We start from the raw sequence: 22,522 nt of genomic DNA on the forward strand, positions 1-22,522 counted from the left end.
GCAGGGGGCAGTGTGGAGCTGTGAGCAGTTTGTGGTTATTGTGGACAGACGGTTAGAGGACACAGCAGCACAGCATTAATGTATGGCAGGCAGAGATGCTCACACCCACACACACACATACTCTCTCTTTTTCACTCACACACCCACAGTCTTTCAAAGCTGTGTGCTACTTACAGTCCCCCAGCAGGAGAGAGTAACGTTAGAAAGGTGTGGTCAGAGGTGGAGAGGGTGGGGGCGGGGGGGTCAGTGCAGGATGATACGCAGCATGGGACCAGAGCTGGGGGTGCGGCACAGATACAGTTAGTGATGCTCATCTGAACGTGTGGTGTCAATCCATTAAAATTTGATTTTCCCAACTCGGGGTTCATGGACCATTGGTGGTACACCAGTCCATGGGTTAGAGAGTTTGTTTTGCTACAGTGTTGGACTAGAACTCCTGGTTTACCAATGTTTACAGTAAGGTACGGTAGAGTTGTTGTCCCCTATAAGAAGCAACGACTTACAGTATACTACTGTTAGAGAGTTTGTTTTGCTACAGTGTTGGACTAGAACTCTTGATTTACCAATGTTTACAGTAAGGTACGGTAGAGTTGTTGTCCCCTATAAGAAGCAACGACTTACAGTTTACTACTGTCTGTGACAGACAGTCAGACAGTCAGACAGACAGACAGACAGCAGAATACATGGATTAAACCAGTGACCTTTGGGTAAAATCAGTGTTTCCACTCCAGTCAGGACAAAAGTAGCCGCCGTGTCATGTGACAGTAGGTTATTTCACGCATGAACTCCAACAACAAAGATTTTTATACACATGTCCACATGAAAATAATAAAATATTTTAATCATTGTTTTTAATCATAATTTTATTATTTTTCTACATCTAAGCGTTAGGTGTTTATTTTCAATTATAACTGAAAAGGTTACTATTTAAAAAAAAGGTAACGTTCTTGTTTTGACCATTTTGTTTTTAATTATTTAATAATGTAGGCTTTATTTATATAATTTAAATATTTATTGTGTTTGCTTCACTTTATTTATTTGCATCGATTGAAAAGTACTTTTACTTTTACAACTAAAGTGCTTTCCAATCCATTAATTGCGTTCTATACATAACGTTTATTTGTTAGAACAGCATAAATCAGTGGAACTTCTTCATAGATGATACATTAGATGAACCATAAATAATGAGCAGCTATTATTATACGTCTGTGAAATTTATTCTCATGAGAGCAAATGGAATCAACAATGCTGAGCTAATCGATTAGATCAACAGTGTTTTTTTAAACCTCTGCTTTGTTACCTGCTCTTCCCTGATGATGACGACGACGACGACGGAGGCTGTGACCTGCTGGGCTGCATCTTTATGGCTCCGCGGTGCGCAGACAGACGGGGAGAATTCCTAGGCGACGGCCGCGGTGAGAGTCTGGGTGAGGACCGGGAGGTGGCATCGGGGGGGCTGTTTTGTGCTGCCGAGATGGGACTCATGGTCTGCTGCTTCTTGGGGATGCGTTTGAGGAGGTGACTAACCCAGCGCTGCTGCTCTGCCTGGGAGTTGGTCAGCAGGAGCAGCTCTTTGGCCGTGGAGATGTCATAGTTGACTGTGAGGAAGAAACAAGAACAGAGGCGCCATCGTTTGAAGGTTATACAGTAGAAATTTTGATGACGCTGTGTGGTCCTAATATATAATATCATATTAAATGTTTTTTTTATGAAAAAATGTCTCTTTCTATACAATAACACAATTGTAGAACAAGGTTTTGTTTTTGTTTTTTTGTGAGAAAACTGACCCTTGCAGGGCACAATCACTTCCTCCTTTCTGTCCAGGTGATCTTTGTGGCACTTGGTGTGGCAGCGGCGACACTCCAGGGCGGACGGGGGTTTAAAGACGTGCCACAGCGGTCTAGTACAGGCCTCACAGCTCGAGGGGAAGTGGTACAGAGTGGGGATGAACTCGTGGCCCTTGTGACTTATGTAGGAGGGTCGGTCACCAAACGGTGTGGGCTCCACGACGACCTCCTGGTCCCGTTTGATTTCACCTTCATTGGCGTACAGGATCTGAAAGGAAAAAAAAAAAAAGAGAGAAGGCAGAGTTTATTACTGACTCAGCAGTGGTGTTGATGGAGATACAGACGAATATGGTGAGTTTAAAGTCCTTAAACTTCAATACATAACCTTGAGAACATTACCTGGAATATTCTTGGTATTTCTCTGGCATCTGCACGATATACGTCCGTTTGAGTGACAGGTCGGACATGGAAGAGTTTACTGTGTCGGGAAGAATCATGTAGAAAGATTATTTACTTAAATATAAAGGGAAACCTGTAAGCCCAAAGTTCACGGTCCTCTGAGAATAATCCTAAAACGATGTCATTATTACTATCATGTAGTGAGACTGGTTGTAAAACACTCACTCGACGTCCAGGGTCATGAAGGGGTTGGCCAGCTCTCTGTCCTGCTCACTGTGATAGAACAGTATCTTTTTACTGCTAACCACCACATACTGCAAAAGACATAAAAGACAAATACAATTTCAGGTCATAAAAGGGGTGGTGACTTACTAAAAGTAAAAAACAAATAAATAAATAAAAATAAAGGCTGAGTGTTTACTTTTCTGTCCCAGCCAAAGCGCTTTGTGTTCTTAGTAGGAAGTGAAATCCAACCCTCCAGCCTGGAGTCTAAGTGGAAAAAAAAAAATCAAAAAACAAAACGAAAACAGGAAGTCATTAACACAGGAGTAGAACAGCTTCTAATCATGTGAGGAACACGTTGACATTCTCCAGTCCTTGTGGACTCACTCAGGCAGGAAGCCCAGGTTCTTTTACCACTAAAAAAGCAGGAGCTGCTGGAGTGAGTCATCCCATTAAAATTAGCAAAGTGCAAACTTGAAAAAATTTTTTTCTGGATTTTAGTGGCCAAAAAAAAAAAAAAAAAAAGCTTTCATTTATGTCTTTTATAGTGGAATAAGCGGGCACCATGCTGTGACTATGGTCGTGGTCAGTGAACAGTGAAAAGGATTAAAGCACAGCAGAAGCAGCGTCAACACATCGCACAGATTAAGCACGACTGCACGGTCTAATAACCTTGGCTCCAGTTATTGCTGTTTAAACCCAGCGGGAAAAAGTACATGGATATTAATTGATGGGCTGATGAAAGCTGTACACTTTGAGCCAATCTTGATGTAAAATCCAGTAGAAATTGTTTGGATTTGCTAAATTAGGCCCAGGACAACCAACAAAACACTGCTGCTTTGGGAATTGGTGGCTACAACAGTTTGTGAAGCTCTGTGTTAATGCTTGGAAGCTCCATGCAGGGTCACCTGCAGGGTCAGACTCAGGGGCCTGATCGTAGGTGAGGGCCAGAGGATGCTGGCCCCGCTCCAGCTGCCTGTCATATTCTTCTTCATCATCTTCAGAGTCAGAGTCAAAGAGAGGACGAGCGGAGTGAAGGTTAGGCCGGGTGTCGATGCAGACAGATTTGTGTGTGCGCTGGTAGGTGAAGGACATGGACTCTGAGGTGTGAGAGTGAGTAATGCGCACTGCGCCGGACCAGGGAGAGCAGGGATGAGGAGGAGGAACGGGAGAAGGAGTAGGAGGAGAGAGGAAGAAGCCGAGAGAGAGAGAAAAAGGTCAGAAACACAATCAGCCTGGATGAGAAGCAAGACTGAAATTGAAAATAAGGAAACGGAAAGAATTGAAAAAGACAGCGGAGAAGGGAAAATACGGGATGTGTAGCGGTGGGAACTGTTCGCTGCCACATCAGTGTGTGATGACGAGCGTAAGATCAAGTGTCTACCTGGATATCCGTCACCCGTGTCCGGATCATTGCCGCTGCTGATGCTAGTGGAGTCCAGAGAGTGGACGCTGAGCGAGGTTAGTTGACATCGGAGCTGCTCAATGTCACTGTCCTTACTGTCCAAGGCCATCTGCAGCTCCAGACGCACCTGGTTCTCCTCTGCTATGAGCTGAGACACACATCAACGGCCGTTCAACATGAGGTGTGACTATTAGGGCTAAAACATTATTATTCATATTATTCAATTACATTATCTTTGTTCATAAGCATGTGAATAATCTTATGATTATAAGTATGTTTTTCTCAGGTCCTTACAGCACCTCAGACTGTACTTAGATGTTTACATTCTCTGTTTGTGTGTATTTATGTTTGTGTTTTGGCAGTGTGTGGGCGTACTGACCGCCTGCATCTCCGTCAGCTCTCTCTGGTATTTGATGATGGTGCTGTTGAACTTCTCCTTCTCTGCCCTCAGCTCCAGCTGCAGCTTCCTGTTCTCCTTCTCCTTCCTGTGCACCTCAGTATCAATGGTGCGGTGGCCTCCACGCACCGTCTCCCGCCTGTTCATCACCTCCGCCAGCTTGTTGACAGCCTGAAAGGAAGACGGCAGCCACACAGAGCTCAACAAAGGCCTTTCTGAAGATAAATATATGTGCAGTGCACACACAGGAGGAAAAACACTGATGCAGCGAAACAGAACTTGTTACTTTGCCCAAAGTTCAGCACAAGCCTGTAGCTGGAAATAATAAATGACATGAAAACAACAGGTTTCCATTATTATACCTGTCGTGACGGCATTGATTGTTTGTAAAAAATGGATGTTGCCATCCATCGTCTTCACTGAAAGAAGGACGTGTAGGAAAACTCAAATTTAAGCTGGTCAGCTTAACTGTAAGTCTTGAACCATAGAAACATTGTCTATGTTTATAGAAAGAGGAAAAACACTAACACCTAAAGAACACCATCGCCATGTAGCATCTACTGTATGTAGGGTTACTGAAGTGTATCCACAACTGGGTATTCTGTATTCGTGAAACTTTGTAGGTGAAAAATGTGGGAAGATTTTAGGAGAAACCTTGTCTTTTGAACTTTTGGCAGTTTTGTTCCGTACCTTGGAATCTTTCTGAACTTTTTAAACAAACTTCTGCACTTGGAAAAACTTCTACTTTGTGTGCTTTTCTTCTCAACCTTTAAATTTTTAAGTGAATAAATTCTGAAGTGAAAGCAGCTACTGCTGGAACTTTATAGGAAGAGAAAATAGTGGGATTCCTTTAAAAGAATGAGTCAGTTTTATGTCGTAAAACAATCTGATTTGGACCACAAACTCCTCAAAAAAAATCTAGCCTAAGCTAAGCTCATCTTAGTTCACCTGAATTCTCACTCGTACAATGGTCTCTTAGTGAATGGAAAATGTCAAAGTGAGAATAAGAAACTAAGGAAAAGTGAGATTTGTGTTCATTTTCCCTATTACTTAAAATGATGGTTCTTTTTATTTTAGTCTCAGTCAACCAGGCCTGGTTGTCTTGCTGGTCTTCTCTTCTGCAATTATAGTCTGAAACCAGACATCTCAGTCCACTTCAGTTATACTTTCTAATGGTTAACATCCAGACACACACCTGAATTTTCAGCGTCCTTTCATTCTGCAGCAGCTTGTCATATGACACTTTGACAGAGTTCATCTGTTTCCCATCCTCCTTGGCGTTCTGAAGCTCTGTAAAAAGAAAAAAACAGGCTCCTTTTTTATAACATGATGTGAGTTTTACTGATACCATACATCATCACATCCCAGGGTAATACATCATCTATTACAGCACCATTATTCTAAGACATGGATCCCCCCTGTGATTTTTTTTCCCCCACTGCATTTGCCTGATGAATCATGAAGCAGTGAGACAGCCTTTTCAGCTCACCTTCCTAAGCCTAATGAAATGTCATTTCTGTTTAGAGAAAAAAAAAAAAAGAAAAAGAAATCAGCTCTGTGCTCTGCTTATTAAGCCAAGGTGACACTCACGCTGCTGCAGCTCCTTCAGCTGGTTGTTCAGTTCCTCTTTCTCACTGGCTAGGTTGCCGACGTCCTCTGTTAGCGTGCGGTTGGACTCCTCCAGCTGTGAGGATTGTGACAGGACAGAGGCTAATCCGAGTAAACAACGGCACAGAGAGTCAACATTGCTCCTGGTGCAGATACAGTGAGTTGGCTGCCATTTTCTTCACCTTTAAATCAGTCCTACACCAGGCCAGCAGCGTTTAAATACTCCGATGAAACGGTTTGTTTTTATGTTGGAACAGAAAATCCTCTTGTTTTAATCAGGTTAAAGTTTATATCTGAGCTGCTGGTTGCAGACAGTTAAGGACTTGTTAGGAAGCCAACTGAAATTGCTCCATTTTTGCTCTGCTTCCAAACTCCCTCGAAGCCACGTTTATACAGTTTGCAACTATCTCTAGGCTCTGATTGCAAATGTATTCCCCGTTTCTTGTTGCCAGTTTGAGGCTTTCAGCTGCCAGTTGGTGGCAGCAGAGTGAACAGTGGCATTGAGTTAAGAATAGAAGGCAAGTAAAATGTAAGCCAGCAAAAGGCTGATATAATAATCACAGAGTAAATGAGCCAGATTTGTGTGGAACTGCCTGAAACTATTATTATGCTAAATCACCACCAGGGGGCTATTTACATTACATGGACCAAAAGTAGCAGAAAATTTACCCTGTGATTTATCAAAAATCTAACCATATATGGCTGATGTTGAAAAAGAGTTGACTTCCCTCTCTGTCCAGACATCACATGACCCTTTGGTAAGAAACCCGTGTCTATACATAAACCTACCACAGTTGGTATTGTCACAGCATTGTAACAGGCTCCGGACACAGAGGGCTAAAATAAAATGTGTGCTCACCGAGCTGATGGTGGCCTCCTTGTCAGCCAGCTCCTGTCTATGTCGGGCCATCATGTCCTTGATCTCCAACTCCTTCATGATTTTCTCCTTCTCCAGATCTGAGTACTGCTCCTCGGCGATGGAGCGGGCCAGCTGCTCAGAGTCAGCCTTGGTCAAACTGGCCTCCAGCTGTGCTGTCAGGGAATCCCTGCCGAGGGAGACAAAGCGGGGAAGCGTCATCATCTCATTAACTACGGACAAGGCAGAAACTTGAGCTGCAGACCCAAAGACCTCATCACAGTCAGACTTTGACCTGTCATATACTGTGAACACTGATCACAGTTTAATGACCTTTTTATATGCACGACTTGTTTTCCCTGGTGTAGAGTTATAATAGGTGAGAACTACTTTGTTTGATGGCAGTACATCTGGGAATGATGTGACTCTCCTTCACTCCACTGCTGCAGTTAAAGGTTTGAGTCCTGGTTTATGGCAATTAGGTAAAAAAACAGAAGATCATTTAATATATATATAAATTTGGCTAATACTTAGCTATTTATCTGTATTTTTCCTTTTGATTATTTATATTATTTATTGCTACAGCCTCTGAAACACGCTTGGCCAAGATTAGCTTATTCAGTAAATTGAATTAAAACTATCTTCTAGCTAGAACTGCCTTAGCTTTTAGCATTATATATTTTTGATTTATTTATTTTCTCCACTACATTTTATCTGTGATCGCAACTCTGTCCTACAGCACTTAGTCAAAAACGTGTGAAGATGTGTGTGTAAAACCAAATAATTGACAACACTTACATTTCCTGCTCGTATTCAGCCACTCGCTGCTGTGCCTGTTTGTGCAGTTTATTCTTCTCATCTCTCTCCTCCTTCAACTCTCGGATCTGTGTCTTATAAAGGGTCTAGAAAATATGAAAACAAATTCAAATTGGTTAAACATCTCAGAGGATCAACGTGTGCTTGGAGTATACAGAGAAGACTGTTCAACTACTGCCACAAAAGCTCCTGAAAATCAGACTGTTGCTTAAAACAAATTAATTCAACATTACTGTAAAATACTGCTCTGCCTCCAGTTGGTCCTTCAGCTCCTTCTGTTGGCTGTCAGCCTCCAACTTCTCCCTGAGACAGCACCAGAAACCTGTCAGACATTGCTCAGGGCCCAGCCAGAATCACAGCCAAACCAATTCACACAAATCACACAGATACTACACAGAGAAGTGTGTGTGTGTGTGTGTGTTATTGTGTTTTTCTGACCTGCGTAGATCCTGATTCTGTTTCTCCAGGATCTGCTTCATGTCCAGCAGGTGGTTAAGCTCCTGTTTGAGCTGCTTCTCAGAGGAGCGGAGCACGGACACCTGTTGGTTCTGCATCTTCAGCTCGCTCTGACTCAAACTGTGCCTGTGGATCTCCTGCTCCAGGTTGGAGCTCAGGGTCTTCATCTTTACAAACACACAGAAGACAAATTCAGCCTTCCTGTTCAGTCTGTCAATCATCCTGGCCACTTGTTTTTGAAGAGCAGTTTCTTTGGTGCTTCAGTAGCTTCAGTGTTTCTTTAATCACTGACCAGAACTTGGGAACTTTAATCATCCTGGCCACTTGTTTTTGGAGATCCGATTCTTTGGTGCTTCAGTGTTTTTTTAATCACTGACCAGAAATGATATGTTTGAGAACTTGAAATTAGAACCAAAGAAGAGTTAGAGTTCTCTGACATTGCTCAAAATAAATGCAACACAGCTGATGATAAAACTCACCAAAGCTGTCACCTGTAGAAGTAATAGCAGACTTAGCATACTTTTTGGCTCACCCTGCTATTAGTCTGCTGATTTCTTAGTCAATAGAGGGAAAAATGAAGTTCAGAAGATTCTGAAGGCGTCCTTGTTCCACGTAGGTGGCCTCAGTTTTGATCATGACAAAGAGTATAAAAGAATACTGGACGGATTCAAACCAGCAACATAGAGGCTGAGGAAAATCTTCTGAGTTATTTCATGACAGTCTTTCCAGAAATGACATCAGGGAAGCAATGACGCTTTTTGTCTTTGTGGGACTAACGAAGCCAATTATTTTCACATTAACGATAATGCCAGTTTGACTGACTGGGAAGAGATCCACACACTGAGAAAAAGCAGTTTTGTCAAAATAGCCTCTGTTTATTTTTAACATGTTCAATGTGCAGTATATATATAATATTTTTTTAAAGTGTTAACTAAATATTTCATGACCAATGCAGTGCCTAGTGTTCCCCTAGGGGGGGCTCACAAACTCTTTGTTTAAGACCTCTGGTCTACATGCAAATTCTGCAGAAAAACGACACCAAACCACTGTGTACCATGTTTAGACAACAGCTAGTGATGTTCTTTAGAACCTACAACAACAGGCGGTTCTGTAGTGGTTTGGGGCTGCATTTCAGTCAAACATTTTGACTGAGACTCAGAATAAATATTTCCACAAGGTTCACTTCAAACTCTCTTTGTGTCTGTTACAAAGGGAAGTTTAAATGTGTTGCACCAGAACAATTCAGTTTTTGTCCTTCTGTTTTGCTGAGGAAATGAACCCACCTCCTCCGACAGTCTCTCCTTCTGTGCATGCAGCACCTCCAGCCTCTGCTGTGCCTGTTTGTAGTCACAGTCCAGCAGGGAGTAGTCCTTCTCCAGCTGCAGCAGTCGGCTCTCCAGCTGCTGTTTGGAGCTGCGTTCCTCCTGCAGCTTGCTCTCCATATCTGGACAAAAGAACATGAGCGGTGAAGACCTCATCAGGAGGGCGCTCTATGGACTGTACAAGAGACTGGAGTATTGATGGATCGGCCTTTCTCTGAAGCTGCTGGAGTGCAGCAGATGAATGTGCAGCATGCACAATCATAGCTCCAGATTTAAAGGGCAGGCTGTGAAAACCTTTGGTCAAATCAACTTCAAACACTGCTTGACCAAAGAGCACTCCCATCGATCTGAACGTTTTCATATTTCTGTGTCGCAGAGCTAAAAACACTATTGTTAGAAAAAGCCGGGGGCAGAAAATAAAACCTTAAAACTACTGGGCAATAGTTAAAATCTAAAATCAAATACAAAACAGATTGGTCTACTTTACAACAACAAGAAGAAGAAAACAAACCATCACGTCAGAAAAGGGTTTGAACAAGGCAGGTTTGAGGGTTGCTTGGACTTTGCACTTTTCAGAGTAATCTTCTCTGGCTTAATCAACAGCACGGCACATGACATTTGTTCTCAACTTTTAAAGTATGTTCCAGAAACCTCATTCAAAGCTTTAGTGAGTTCATGAATTAACTCCAGATTTTTGGATTTGGAAGTGAAGACGAAAGGACAGAAGATCAGAGAAGAGCAGAGATGAGACGAGAAATTTTCCCTCTGTTAACTGGCCTCTGTTTCACTAAACCACTTAAACTGAGCTGTATTTCATTGAGTGTTGTTGACCTTGTCCTTGACCTCTACTTCATCATCAAATTTCCATAAAACAGATCACACTGAATCGCTGACCCTTTAAAAAAATCTCCAGTGTATTCCCACTCCTGAAAGCTCTCCTCTCCACTCACCCTTTAAGGCCTCAGACTTTGCCTCCTCAATGGACTCGTAGATCTTGTGGTTATCGGCCAGCTTGGCCTTGGCGGCCTTGTGCTCCACCTCCTCCTGCTCCAGACTCTGCTGCAGTGACTTCAGTTTAAACGTCAGGTCAATTTCCTGGTTACTCTTTTCCTGCGGAGCCACAAGTTGGACACAAGTTCAGTTTCTGGAGGCCGACGTTTCATTTACATCAAGCAAACTTGGAGAAGGGCAACAGCAGCTAAAGCAGAATGTGTAATTTGGAAGTAGACAAATGTCAGATGTAGTTTTTCAGCGGGGAAACCTCAGGAGCCAGATCTGAGATTCACAGTAGAAGTTCTACAGTAGATATGACAACGAACCTTTTCTAGGTCACTGAGTTTCTCCTGCAGCTGCTTCTTCTCAGACTTTATTCTGCTGACAGATGATTTCAGCTCCCTAACCTCTCCTTCCAGCCTGGAGATACGACCTGCAGAGGGAATCAAGGACAGAAAATTAATTTTGCAATAATTGCAGACAGATTGTCTTTGTGTTATTTAATTAAAACTATAATCTTTTATTAATTTATTTTAACTTCAGACTGAAGTGGCATAAGGATTTTTTTTAGTGGTTAATTAAGGTAAACATTAGCCAACGTGAGTTGTTTTTTTTTTTCAAAAATCAAATCTTTCACTGCTAACAATTGAATCTCTTTCTTTGTAAAACTTTTTAAAATTATCTGACAGGATATACACTCTGTTGCTGCGTGAAGTATCTTCAAAATTCAAGGACACATTTGAATTCACATTTCTTTTCCATCTCCGCCCACATGGCAATGTTTTTTTTTTTTTTTTTACTAGGTGTACCAAACTCGAGAGTCATCACAGCAAACAAGTGTGTTCCTTGTTTCGCTGTGTCCCCTCTGACCTTACTGAGCATGTGCTAGTTTCCAAGCACCGGCTCCAAACTGCTGCTGGCCGGGCTGTTTATGGCCTTCAGCTCCTGGATGTTTGAACAGATGTTTCCACCTATGATCCTATATTTCCTAAAGCCTGGCCCAAAAAACACTGAATCCCATCTAACGCCCGATCCAGTCTCCAGCTCAGAGTTGTGTAATGGCATTTTTCCTGCTACTGAAGGAAATGTTTACTGCAGTGATTTCAAAAAGGCAGGGAGGGGCTTTCACTACCTGCACTCACTGCAGTGAATGACTCCGTTCCACTCGATGGAACCAACGTCACCGCACACAAACGCACATAAGTTTGAAATATTGCAGCAACCTTCTTGGACAAGTTGTTCATGTGTATGTGGCAGATATTCACTTATTTTAGCGAAGCTTTTTGTTACTTTCTTTTGCTATCATAGTTGTTCATGTGTATGTGGCAGATATTGACTTATTTGTTACTTTTTTTGCTATCACTCAGCTATAATTCTAGAGAGCTACATTTTAGACCATTATGTTTTGTTCTATCAAAGTATTTTGTTTTTAAATAACCCTGTAAGGATTTATTCTGAGATCCAGTTACTGTCAGTGTTGTGATGGACCACCATGACTCACCCTGCAAGTCACTAATAGTTTCCGTCTTCAAATTACAGTCTCTTCTCTCCTGGTCCACCTCCGCCTGTAGACCCATTAGCTGCTTTTCCAGCTCCATCTTGCTGTTTTCCAGCTGGCTGCTCTTGTCCTGCATCTCCCTGAGGTTCACCTCCAGGGTCTGCGCCTGTTTCTGAACTTCTTCCTGACTCCTTTTCAGTCGAGCTGCCGCCTCCTGCTCAGCCTGAAGTACAGCGTTGGTCTCCTCCAGCTGTAAAAGAAAGGAAGATTAGTAAAAACTTTAATCATCACTGGAGCGAAGCTAACCTTTAGGGAAGGCTAGCTCACAGCTGTTGGGTCTCCTGTTCACCTGTTTTTGAAGCTGGATGTTGTTCTCATTGGATATCTGAGAGTGGTGGTTCTTCTTCCTCAGATCTTCCAGCTGGTCCCTCAGGTTGTTCACTGATGAATAAATAGAGATGATTAAAATACTGCAGTAGTGATTTATGACACAGTCAGCAGCCTCTGGAGTTCTGCAGTTGATCTACAGATGACGCAGAGACGCTCTGCTGATGTCTTCAGTTTGGACCTGGGGCCGTCTCTGGGTGTGGATCAGCTCTATGGTCCAAGCTTCATGTTGTCCAGGTGTCATACGTTCCAAGGAGATTTTAAAAACATTTTTGTTTTTTTTGGCTAACTTTTAGCTAGTGTTATATTTTTTTTTCTTCTATATTTGGTTAAATTTTATTTAAATAATTTACTCTCTAGTTCTCATTTATTAGCGAGATGTTTTACAAAAGTTTCGTCCAAGTAATAATTTTAACATTTTATAAGACTTTCCTTTTTTCTAAAGCTATGGCTAGCTTAAACACTACCGTTTTGGACAAGTTTATATCTGAGCCCTATGTTAAAAAAACTGCAGCTGTTTAATATTGAAAGCCCATTTCTGAGCTAACGCAAGACTCTTCTATCACATCTTCTTTCTCAGTTTTTTCTTCTTCTTCCTTCTGCTTACGTTCGTTTTCCAGGCTGCGTTTTCTGTCAGTCTCGATCTCCACCTTGCGCAGGTTCTCAGCACTCTGATGCTGCAGCAATGCTCGCTCTCTCTCCAGCTGCCTGAGCGAGGCCTCCACTCTCTGTCTGCTGTTCATCTACTCCCACACACACACACACACACAGAGAGAGAGAAAAACGTGAGTGGAATTAAACCCAAAGTGCTTCAACACAGCAGATACAAACCCCGTCATCCCTCATGGCTCACCTCTTTGTCTAAGTCCTTCACCAGTTTGTCCAAACGGTTGGTAGCATTCCTGAGGGGAAACAAAAGAAAGGGTTAATTTCACTGTTGACTTTAGAGAATAAAAAAAATTAAAAAAAATAAAACCTGCCTTTTGTTCTGTAACCATCACTGCGTACGTGCTTCAGGATTTTACTTTTTCATTTATATGCTAATTAAGGGGAGCAGTTACTCACGGCCAATTCCACAAATCAAACATGAGGAACGACTGTCTCTACGCTGGAACAGGTTGAAGCGTTTTTCTAACTTTCTGATCAAAATTGACTAAATTTAAATTCTTCAGCTCAGTGAGAAAATAAGATAATCTCTACTGCTTATAAGCATGGCACATTTTTTAAATAGATAAGCATATAATTTGCGTTAAACCTGAGTGAATATCTTCACAGCGTAAGAGGATTTTGTACCATAGTGTTTGTGTGTATTTTTTTCTGTGTGTTTTTGTGAAAAATTGTGTTTGCAACAGCGTGTGTGTGTGAGGGAGTATTGTGACTTTACCTGAACTTATGCTCCAGCTCGTCTTTGGCCTGCATCTCATGGTCGAGCTTTTCCTCCAGATGATGGAGCTTCTTCTGAAGCTGCTCAAAAAAGGGGAGAAACGTTTCCATCCATCCTTTTCTTTATCCTCACCATGACGTCCACACACACAAACCCACCCACCTCTTTCTTGTTGTCCAGGCAGAGCTCTTTTTCCTTTGAGTTCTCTTTGCAGTTTTCTGTCACCTCCTTTGAGTCAGCGCTACTGCCTTTCAACAGCCTGAGAGCAAGAATACACAAGAAGGAAAAATTACTCTGTGTACCAGGCTGTGCCTGAGGTGGTTCTCCAGACCCTGAGGACATCAGTCATGATCTCCAATAAAACAAAACTGAGAAAAGTCCAAGTTCTGATAGGATAGAAAACAGCCAATGAAAAAGATATGGATCAGAACGCAGTCAATCTGTAATTACAGTATCATATAACACAGCCAGGGTGAATGAATAAAAAAAAATCATGTTTGTCCAGACACTTGGTAACTTGGGATTCATTCTAAATCAATCACACATTTTTCAGGAGCTGGTTCTCAGAGTAAATATTTACAGTCTAACCTTTGACCTCTAGCCTAAACTAGGTGGTTCTTCCCTGAGGGACTGAAAATATCTTCTATTTTTATTATTTTCTATTTAACATTTTCTTTCAAAACTCTCCTCTGAATTGTCAATCAGGCAAAAAAAAAAAAAAATCATGTCACACTCAAAGTGATGACTTCAGTTTTAACCCCTTCAGGTCACCTTTACCACAGTATGGTGCCTCGTACTACTGTCCAGTTCAACAGGTGTACCTCATAAATTGACACTGATCAATATTTGGCACCAACAAATCTACCAACTAAATACAACTTAAACTGCCTCACTGATATTATTTTATATCGCCACTCTTGGAGCAGATGTCAACGCTCCTCCAAACCAGACACACGCCTCAGCCGCAGTCATCACATCCATAATCTCAAATGGGCGCTTAAAATTTATTGCGGGACTTTATGGCCTTATAAAATTTATGTAGCAATGAAAATAAAGACCCAACGGTCGGCAGAATATATCGTAGAAATCTTTAGAAAGAAACAGGCCACAGGGCCTGGGGAAGATTATGACGTCCCTTTAGATGACACCTAGAGCATGTCAGATTAACACTAAATAAAAACAGGAAACACTGACGGTGGAAACCCCTCATTTAACCCTTTATATTTGGCATAGCTATAGCATGGAATTAGAGTGCAATGGCACGCAACATATCAATCAGAACTACGTGAAATAATAGAACTGGCCTGATTTGATTGTTGCTTTGTGCTTCTCATCATACGCTTCGTACCCCCCCACCTGGCCTGATTTGATTGTTGCTTTGTGCTCCTCATCATACGCTTCATACGGCCCCACCTTCACCCCCCCACTCTGTTCATGATGTTATTTAAAATGTAAATATTTGAAATATTGTGTCAAATTTAAGCACAGTTTTATTTACTGTGTTATGTTTATGTGATTTACTTCACATGCTCCGAGGCTCGTGGTGGTGATATTGTGATGTTTTGGAGCTGTTTCTCCTTAACTTGGGTAGGGCTTTTGTCAGAGTGGAAGGAACTTTATTCAGCAACAAACATCAGGAAATACCAGGGAAGCAGGTAGAAAAAAAAAAAAAATTGAAATGGCTGTTGACCAAAAATGATCTCACTCACTGACTGATTCAGAGAACTATGTGAACCACTGGGGGGAAAACTTTCAAAGATTAAGATATGGCAGCACGCAACTAATACACAACAGAACATTACTGCAGTTTTTATCACCTGATCAATGTCCTCCTTCATTCTCTTTAGGTTTGAATCGCAGAGACTAACCCAGTATAAAAGAATAAATCCACCAAAAATGTTTTGTTTTTAATTCTCCTTCACATTGACTGAGACCGACCTGAGCTTAGAAAGCAGTCGTCTTTATAAGCACGGGGTGTAGTCAAGTCAGAACTTTGTCAGAACAAGGCAGCAGTGTGGAGCTGAAACAGGCGGACAGTGTGTGACTGCTGCTAGAGTTAGTTAAAGGTATGTGTGTAAAGCTGTCCTTTTCCTGACTCTAGCATTTAAAGCACAGCCCTGTGTTTTGACACATTACCTGGAGCGTCTGGAGACACCACTGGTATAAAATTCACAAAGACAAGAGCTGCATTTCTGAAATGTCCAAGAAGCATATCTTAGACATTAATGATAGAACGACGTACAAATGTGAAAGACATGTAATTACAAATATTCTTACTGGTCCTCCTTGAAGTATGTGAAGCCCACGAATGGAAGCTGGTTGCCCACAAAGGCTTTGGGTGGAGGGAAGGTCTCAGCATCTCCTTTGTCCTCCTCGATGTCGTCAAAGTTGGCGGTGTCGATGTCACTGCTGAGCTCTGGTACAACTGGGGCCACAGCTGGAGATGAGGAATGGGGGGGGGGTTAGGTTGGTCATGAGTCATGAAGTTGCAACGGGTGAGGAGGTGGTGCGGACCAGGAGGAGGAGAGAACAAGGTGACAGTCCGTATACAGCTGGGGACAAATTTATACATTTCCAAAAGCACTGTAGGTGAATCTTTGAGACGGGTTCTCCCAAACTAGGGGGCACGCCTCCCTGGGAGACACAAGAAAAAATTCTATAGTTTCTTTTTGTACAAAACTGGAGGGGGCACGCCTCCCTGGGAGACACAAGACAAAATTCTATAGTTTCTTTTTTGTACAAAATAGTTGTTTTAAATGAAGTCATGGAGATTCAGAAAAATAGTGTAAATGTGTATTTTTAGATCAATCCACACAAAATTTAATCAACATATTTTTTTATGAAAATGATATTTTAGCCTGGATTTTATTTCCAGTCGTGGAGAAGCCTCTGTAGGTTGGCATGAAGCTCACATCCCTCCTTCTCTTCGATACACTGGGTGCCTTGTACTGCCCGCCGCACACACACTTTTTTTTTTTTTCTTCTTAAATCAAGGGTTCAAAATGCGCCAGGAGAGACGGCTGCCTGCACTCCATCCTGGCGTTTTCAAAACTCAGACAAAAGTATGTGTCATGGAGCCAATCAGATAAAACTAAACTAGTCCTTCAGCCCTTAAATAGTTCCTAATTAAGCCAAAAGGCCGACCATTATGTATCGTCTTTCCAGACCGAGGCCATTCTGGAGCGGAGCAAAGAGCTTATTACTGTTGTTGGAGTCACAAGCCTCAGTGTGACAGCTGGGGCTGGAGGACGGAGGATGGAGGACGGAGGAGGGAGGAGGGAGGAGGGAGGAATCAAGAGCAGATGAAACAAATGAGGGACGCATAAAAAAGAATTGGCAAGAAAGAGAAAAGCCCAAATGTGGTGAGACGAAGAGAGACACACATCGCTCCACGGAGGCCCTTGTGGCATTACTTCCCAGAATGCACTCTGATAGCGGGTGGCTAATGACAGGCAGCCATGGCCACAGTGAGAGTGAGAGAGCGGGAGCAGCCCTCCATACTGGGGCGCCCCCTCTCATTAGAGGAGTCCACAGAGGCCGCATGGCCCCACCACGCCCACCACTATGGGGGTGCTGCTGTCTTCAATCCCATCATCCCATCATCTCATCCCTCCATTATCCATCCATCATCCATTCATACTTCCTCACCCTCAACCATCCCATCATATACATAAAGACACTCTAGTGACTCTACGACAGAGACCACAATTTATTCTCATTAATTCTCATGAGTTTAATGATTTTTTTTCAACTAATTTGACCCCGTTTTAGCAAAACACTGTTGTTTTTAGCTTCTTTGCTACGTTTTAGGCTAACTACCTTCTCCATAATCCATACCTTCAAACTTACGTTTTACATTTTTGATGAACCTTTTTTGCCTACTTTTCAATTACGTTGCAGCTATGTTTAGTCTTTTAGTTATTTTGATATTATTTGTCTAAATTGCTGAAAGCAAAAATTCTTTCTTTTCCTTTTCAGCTGCTTTATAAAGGAAGCTTTCATTTTTCTCAAGCCTTAACCACATGTTTTGCCACATTCTTTAAAGACAACATTGAAATCCAAGCTCCAATCATCCATAAAGACGCTGTTCTTAATCACAGCCCTGCCTAGTGTATATTACTGTCATTTCTGAGCAGACCATTGGGAGGTACAGTAGATACTGTATGTGCGGCTCTGTGGGAAGCCAGGCTGGGATCACCGTCCTGCTCTGAGGACATGCACGTGCAAACATAAAGAGGGAGCAGAGCTGAGCCGAGCCGAGCAGCGGTGGAACTGTGGTGGTTTAGTGTTGCAGGCTGCCAGGCTCTGATCAGCAGTGTGTGTCTGTTGTGTTAATCAAAGCCAGGTGAAGCACAGAGAGGCTGCCTGTGTGCAATTATACACAGACAGAGGTCCTGGTTGTGCTGCTAATAAACTCCTTCACCGAATTTCCGTTCGTCCTTTTCCACCTTTTCCTTCCTACTTCCTTTATGTATATAAGGATATGTGATAAAGGTAATAAGAATCCTAAAACGAAAGTCTGTTTTCTGCACCTAGCTCTGTTGTTGACTATAAGTCCATTTGTGCTGTCATTGGGAATAAGAAGAAGCTTATTATAAATTCAGACTACCAGTTTAGAAAAAAAAAAAGTATTGTTTTTACAGATTATGATGCTCAAAATGTCCTTACAGCAACAACGCAACATGAACTGATGCCTAAAGACACACCCACGCATGTTTAACTTTTCATGTTTAACAACGCAACATGAACTGATGCCTAAAGAGGCAGACCCACGCATGTTTAACTTTCTCCTTTTCAATTATGTCAATCATTTAATAACTTTTTAATTATGTTTTTTTATCAGAAAAAAGTATTGAAAACCAGAATTTTTAGACATTTAAATGACTATTAATGAGAAGGAAACAGCTGAACTGAAACATAGAAAGCCTATATGTCATTAATGTTGCATTACACTTGTAATGATATTTTGAGCAAATTTTAAAAAAAATTGCATTACACTTGCAATGATATTTTGAGTATTTTTAAAAAAATAAATGCACACTATGGACTTCACTTCTAGTATGAAGTCTAAATGTTGTTGGTCGTTTGTAGCAGGCAACTCGCTCTATGTCAGGCTTTTGCAGCATCCAATCAATGCTCTACATGATATCAGCATAAGGAGAATATGTGTCCCATATATGGCGGCTTAATGGCTCAGGATGGAGAAAAAAACTCCTGATAAGTAAACAGGTCTGTAGAGGAATGAGGCCATAACGATAAGAAGCTGAGAAAAATCCAAATTAAACAGAGGAATAACAGAACCAAAAAAGGTAATGGAGCCATCTGTGTTCTGGACACTTTAGGCTAGAAAAGAGCTGTCAATGTGAAAATGCAGCTACTTACTTTCTCGGATGTTGTCAAACGTCCACTGGTCGTTCTTGAAGAAGGGGTGGCGTTTAATTTCCTCCACTCCGGTGCGGCCTAAACGAACCGTCCTGCACACAGCAACAGAGCCAACCACACTGTGAGTGAGGCTCCTCAGTCCAAACCTAAAACACACCCAGCTCCGCCTCTTCTTCTTCCTCCCACCACCATCATCACCAACTTGTCATCCCAAACATAAACCGAGTAAATCAGGACCACTGACCACGATGACCGGCAAAGAGACCCACAGTGACCACAAGTGGACACTGACCACACCTTCACCACCTGATCTCATCAGGCAGACTTGGAATTGAGTGCAGCTGGAGCTACAGGTCAATTCTCTGCTGCCTCTGGGTTTCTCTGACTTTATAAAACATTCTTTTTCTTCCCTTCTCGCCTTCATCTCTGGATACAGAACCAGAGGGGTGCGGCAGTTTAGGTCTGCCACGTGTGGGACATTCCAGTCCCAGCCAAGAGGAAGAGAGGCAGGGGCGGGGAGAGCTGTTAAACCCCCACAAACACACACAAAAATACTTTGGACAAACAAGCTCACAACAGGCTGTGATTCAGGAAAACAGCGGGGGAGCCGAGGAGAAAGTGACAATAAAAGAAGGAAGAAGGGATGGACGGGTAGAGACACAACAAGGGAGTAATAAAAATGTTTTTCTGTGGAGCGCTGACAAACAAAAATGATTTTGTAGACCTCCCTTCGTCTGTTAAATTTCATCATGACTCATTTAAATTTGCATTTTGGCTAACAATTTTAGTATTTTTGCCGTTATTATTGCCTGTTATCCTAACTACTTTTTTCCTAACTAAGACAACTATGGATACAGTGTATATATATATATATAAAGCAAAAGTTAGAGACCCATGTTTCTGGCTAACATACACCTTTGTTTTGCTATATATTTGACAGCTCTTATCTATTGTTGTTGCTTCCCTCAGCAATGTTTTAGATTTTTTTGAAAATTTAATCCTCCTCCATTTCTGGTATAGCTGACTTTGTGGCCAAACATTTTCAGAGTACATATTTTTGCTGACTCTAAACTACTTCCTGAACTAATATTAAGTTATTTTTCATGATAATTTCACTCGCTGTGATTGAGCTTTTTCTGCACTATATGACAAGCAAAAAGTGACAGCACATGTGGGATAAACTTGTCAACACAGTCACTGGGCAGTGTGTGTGGGTGTGCGTGTTAATGAGAAACTGTACACACACACACACAGACAAAAACAGCTTATGTGTCTGTGGTGAGAGAATGGTGAGTAAGAGAGTGAATAAACTGTGAGGAAAAATGAATGGCTGCTCTGTGCTGCGGCAGAAAGGACCTGTGTTCATAAGGGGTGGAGTTACCAATGTAAACAGGAAGTGAGTTCTCTGAGAGGAGGGGCCAGCAAATGACCCACCCACACCATTACCAGGGGTGTCTAAACTTTTTTCCAGGGGACCAAGATTCCACAATGTAAGATCCAGGAACTGAACTGTTCTCAAATCTAAAATTAAAACCTAAGAAAATCATAAAATAACACAAAATTGCCAGTAAGAGCTAATTCTAGCTAAAGGTTAGCCAAAATAGCTCAAACTTGGATTGCTAGAACTGACTGCAATAGCTACAAGCTAGTGAAAAAAGCAAACTATTAGTAAGATATTGTCAACTGTCTAGAAATAGCTTAAGCTTAAACATTTTTTTCTGCTAACATGTAGCTGTAGCTATGCCAATTTAGGAGTATTCCTGAGAGATAGACCAGACATCTAGTTGGTGTGTTATTTAGCTAGTTATCAGCTGACCTCTGCTAGTGTCAAGATTATACATCTGCTCCCTAAAGCAAGCTCTGGAGCTGAACTTCTAGTTCGTGCTCACCTTTGGGTTTCAATTATTTAGTTGAGAACATTTTGTCTCTTAATTTGAATAATGTTCTCTGTTTTGTGATTGTTTTGCTTTTTCTTCTTTGTCAAGTCTGGGTCCCTTCTGAATAAAGTCTGTTGTCTCTTAATTTGAATAATGTTCTCTTATGTTTTGTGATTGTTTTGCCTTTTCTTATTTGTCAAGTCTGGCTCCCTTGTGAATAAAGTCTAGACCATGACAAGGATCAGGTGTGACATGCAGACCTGTCAGTGAGGAAGGCAGAGATGAGGTCTCGAGCTTGTTGAGACATTTCCACATCATCTGGGAACACCAAGGAGTTTTTGTGGTTCATGATCTTCCCATAAGTTCCCACCAATGACTCGGCGTAAAAAGGTGTTTCACCTGTGAAAGACCGAGAACGTGGATCAGAGAATATTAGCCATGTAAAAATAATCCGTTAATAAAAACAGATAAACAGTAAATGACCTACCAACCAGCAGCTCAAAGATAAAAACACCAACCGACCACCAGTCACACTCTCTGCCGTAGTAACCATCTCCGCCCTGAGATTGCAGCACTTCAGGAGATATATAGTCTGGTGTTCCTACAGCGGTCACTCTCTGCCGCATACCCGTCTGCATACACACACACACAATTTGAAAAAGATGACAATGTTAAGGTTTGCAGTGCATAAAAAAGTAGAACAATCCTTGATTGTTAAAAAAATCAAGCATTAACTCCTTCAATGAAAAACACAGTCCTAAATAAATACTGCAAAGTTTAATGTTGTAAAAAAACAAAGTAATTGTCTCACTTTAGAGCTAAGTTTAAACACCCTTTGTCTTGACAGTGTTTAGCAGAGTATAAAGAAATGACAGGAGGTGGTGTTTAGCGGTTGGTTTCTCACCGAGTCTAAATGTTTGGATCCGTTTGTGAAGCAGCTATTTTCAAAAAAAGCTGCGGTGAAAACAAAAGGTGAAAAAAAAAAAAAACACTTCCTCAGGCAGGGCAGAGCCAGAAAGAGCTTCTGTCCAAGTTTACAGTGAGGAGGTGAATTACAACAGTGACTCCTTCAGTCCAGACAAATTGATGCAAGAAGGCAGCACGAGGCTGCAGTTCATAGTTTGAACACTGAATGGTGCAAAAGAGCTGAGGAAAAGAGCTGTTTTTGTTTCTTCTAATAAATTGAAAATAAAATACACATTTCCAGCACTACTATAATGTAAACATATTTGTTTCTGTTTATAATGATACATTACTTAAAAAAATAACCTTTATTCTCAAGCAAAAGTGTGGCCTTTTCTAATTAGCAGTGTATCAGCCGTCAACCCACCGAGTCCATCTTCATGCAGGTGCCGAAGTCGGCCAGTTTGAGGTGTCCGTGTTGGTCCAGCAGCATGTTGTCAGGTTTGACGTCACGGTGGATGAAGCCCATGGAGTGGATGGTGTCCAGAGCCAGCACCACTTCAGCGGTGTAGAAGCGAGCCCATTTCTCAGGCATGTCGTAGTTCATGGTGAGTGTGACCAGGTCACCACCAGGCATGAACTCCATCACCATGTAGAGGCGACGGTCGTCTTGGAAAGAACAGCACAGCTGGAGGACAGTGTTTGGAGTTAGGATTAGAATCAGGATCAGATTATAGTTCATTGTAGAATTAAGATTATACATATGTCACGCCTTTCAAAGTTATATGGTCAATAAATGTGGATTATTCTTTACTGCACACCTGAACCAC

At 41.8% G+C, this 22,522-nt stretch overlaps 1 protein-coding gene and 1 long non-coding RNA gene across 3 annotated transcripts in view; one reads left to right on the forward strand and one right to left on the reverse strand.

Moving 5' to 3' along the window:
* Window positions 1-22,522, reverse strand: part of LOC103380939 (rho-associated protein kinase 2-like) — a 29,519-nt gene that overhangs the window by 318 nt on the left and 6,679 nt on the right. The window contains exons 4-31 of the mRNA XM_025056895.1: window positions 22,519-22,522; window positions 22,120-22,389; window positions 21,277-21,421; window positions 21,050-21,188; window positions 18,913-19,004; window positions 15,808-15,967; window positions 13,693-13,789; window positions 13,531-13,610; window positions 13,000-13,048; window positions 12,754-12,889; window positions 12,109-12,200; window positions 11,763-12,009; window positions 10,588-10,694; window positions 10,219-10,378; window positions 9,230-9,390; window positions 7,929-8,113; window positions 7,724-7,793; window positions 7,473-7,576; window positions 6,678-6,864; window positions 5,801-5,894; window positions 5,406-5,500; window positions 4,193-4,381; window positions 3,793-3,961; window positions 2,608-2,675; window positions 2,412-2,500; window positions 2,187-2,265; window positions 1,788-2,055; window positions 1,301-1,598 (exon numbers count right to left, since the gene is read on the reverse strand). The exon at window positions 22,519-22,522 is cut by the window's right edge and continues 125 nt beyond it. Coding sequence (XP_024912663.1) covers window positions 1,301-1,598; window positions 1,788-2,055; window positions 2,187-2,265; window positions 2,412-2,500; window positions 2,608-2,675; window positions 3,793-3,961; window positions 4,193-4,381; window positions 5,406-5,500; window positions 5,801-5,894; window positions 6,678-6,864; window positions 7,473-7,576; window positions 7,724-7,793; window positions 7,929-8,113; window positions 9,230-9,390; window positions 10,219-10,378; window positions 10,588-10,694; window positions 11,763-12,009; window positions 12,109-12,200; window positions 12,754-12,889; window positions 13,000-13,048; window positions 13,531-13,610; window positions 13,693-13,789; window positions 15,808-15,967; window positions 18,913-19,004; window positions 21,050-21,188; window positions 21,277-21,421; window positions 22,120-22,389; window positions 22,519-22,522 — 3,834 coding nt within the window. The remainder of the gene's footprint in view (window positions 1-1,300; window positions 1,599-1,787; window positions 2,056-2,186; window positions 2,266-2,411; window positions 2,501-2,607; window positions 2,676-3,792; window positions 3,962-4,192; window positions 4,382-5,405; window positions 5,501-5,800; window positions 5,895-6,677; window positions 6,865-7,472; window positions 7,577-7,723; window positions 7,794-7,928; window positions 8,114-9,229; window positions 9,391-10,218; window positions 10,379-10,587; window positions 10,695-11,762; window positions 12,010-12,108; window positions 12,201-12,753; window positions 12,890-12,999; window positions 13,049-13,530; window positions 13,611-13,692; window positions 13,790-15,807; window positions 15,968-18,912; window positions 19,005-21,049; window positions 21,189-21,276; window positions 21,422-22,119; window positions 22,390-22,518) is intronic.
* LOC112487221 (uncharacterized) lies at window positions 1,500-4,399 on the forward strand. Of its 2 annotated transcripts, none has more exons than XR_003050112.1 (3): window positions 1,500-1,639; window positions 1,825-2,138; window positions 4,265-4,399. It is a non-coding gene; the product is annotated as an uncharacterized LOC112487221 (long non-coding RNA). The 2 variants fall into 2 exon arrangements; XR_003050111.1 differs by lacking the exon at window positions 4,265-4,399 and adding an exon at window positions 2,957-3,226.

This window comes from Cynoglossus semilaevis, chromosome 7 (genome assembly GCF_000523025.1).
Source record: "Cynoglossus semilaevis isolate Cse_v1.0 chromosome 7, Cse_v1.0, whole genome shotgun sequence".
Lineage (NCBI taxonomy): Eukaryota > Metazoa > Chordata > Actinopteri > Pleuronectiformes > Cynoglossidae > Cynoglossus > Cynoglossus semilaevis.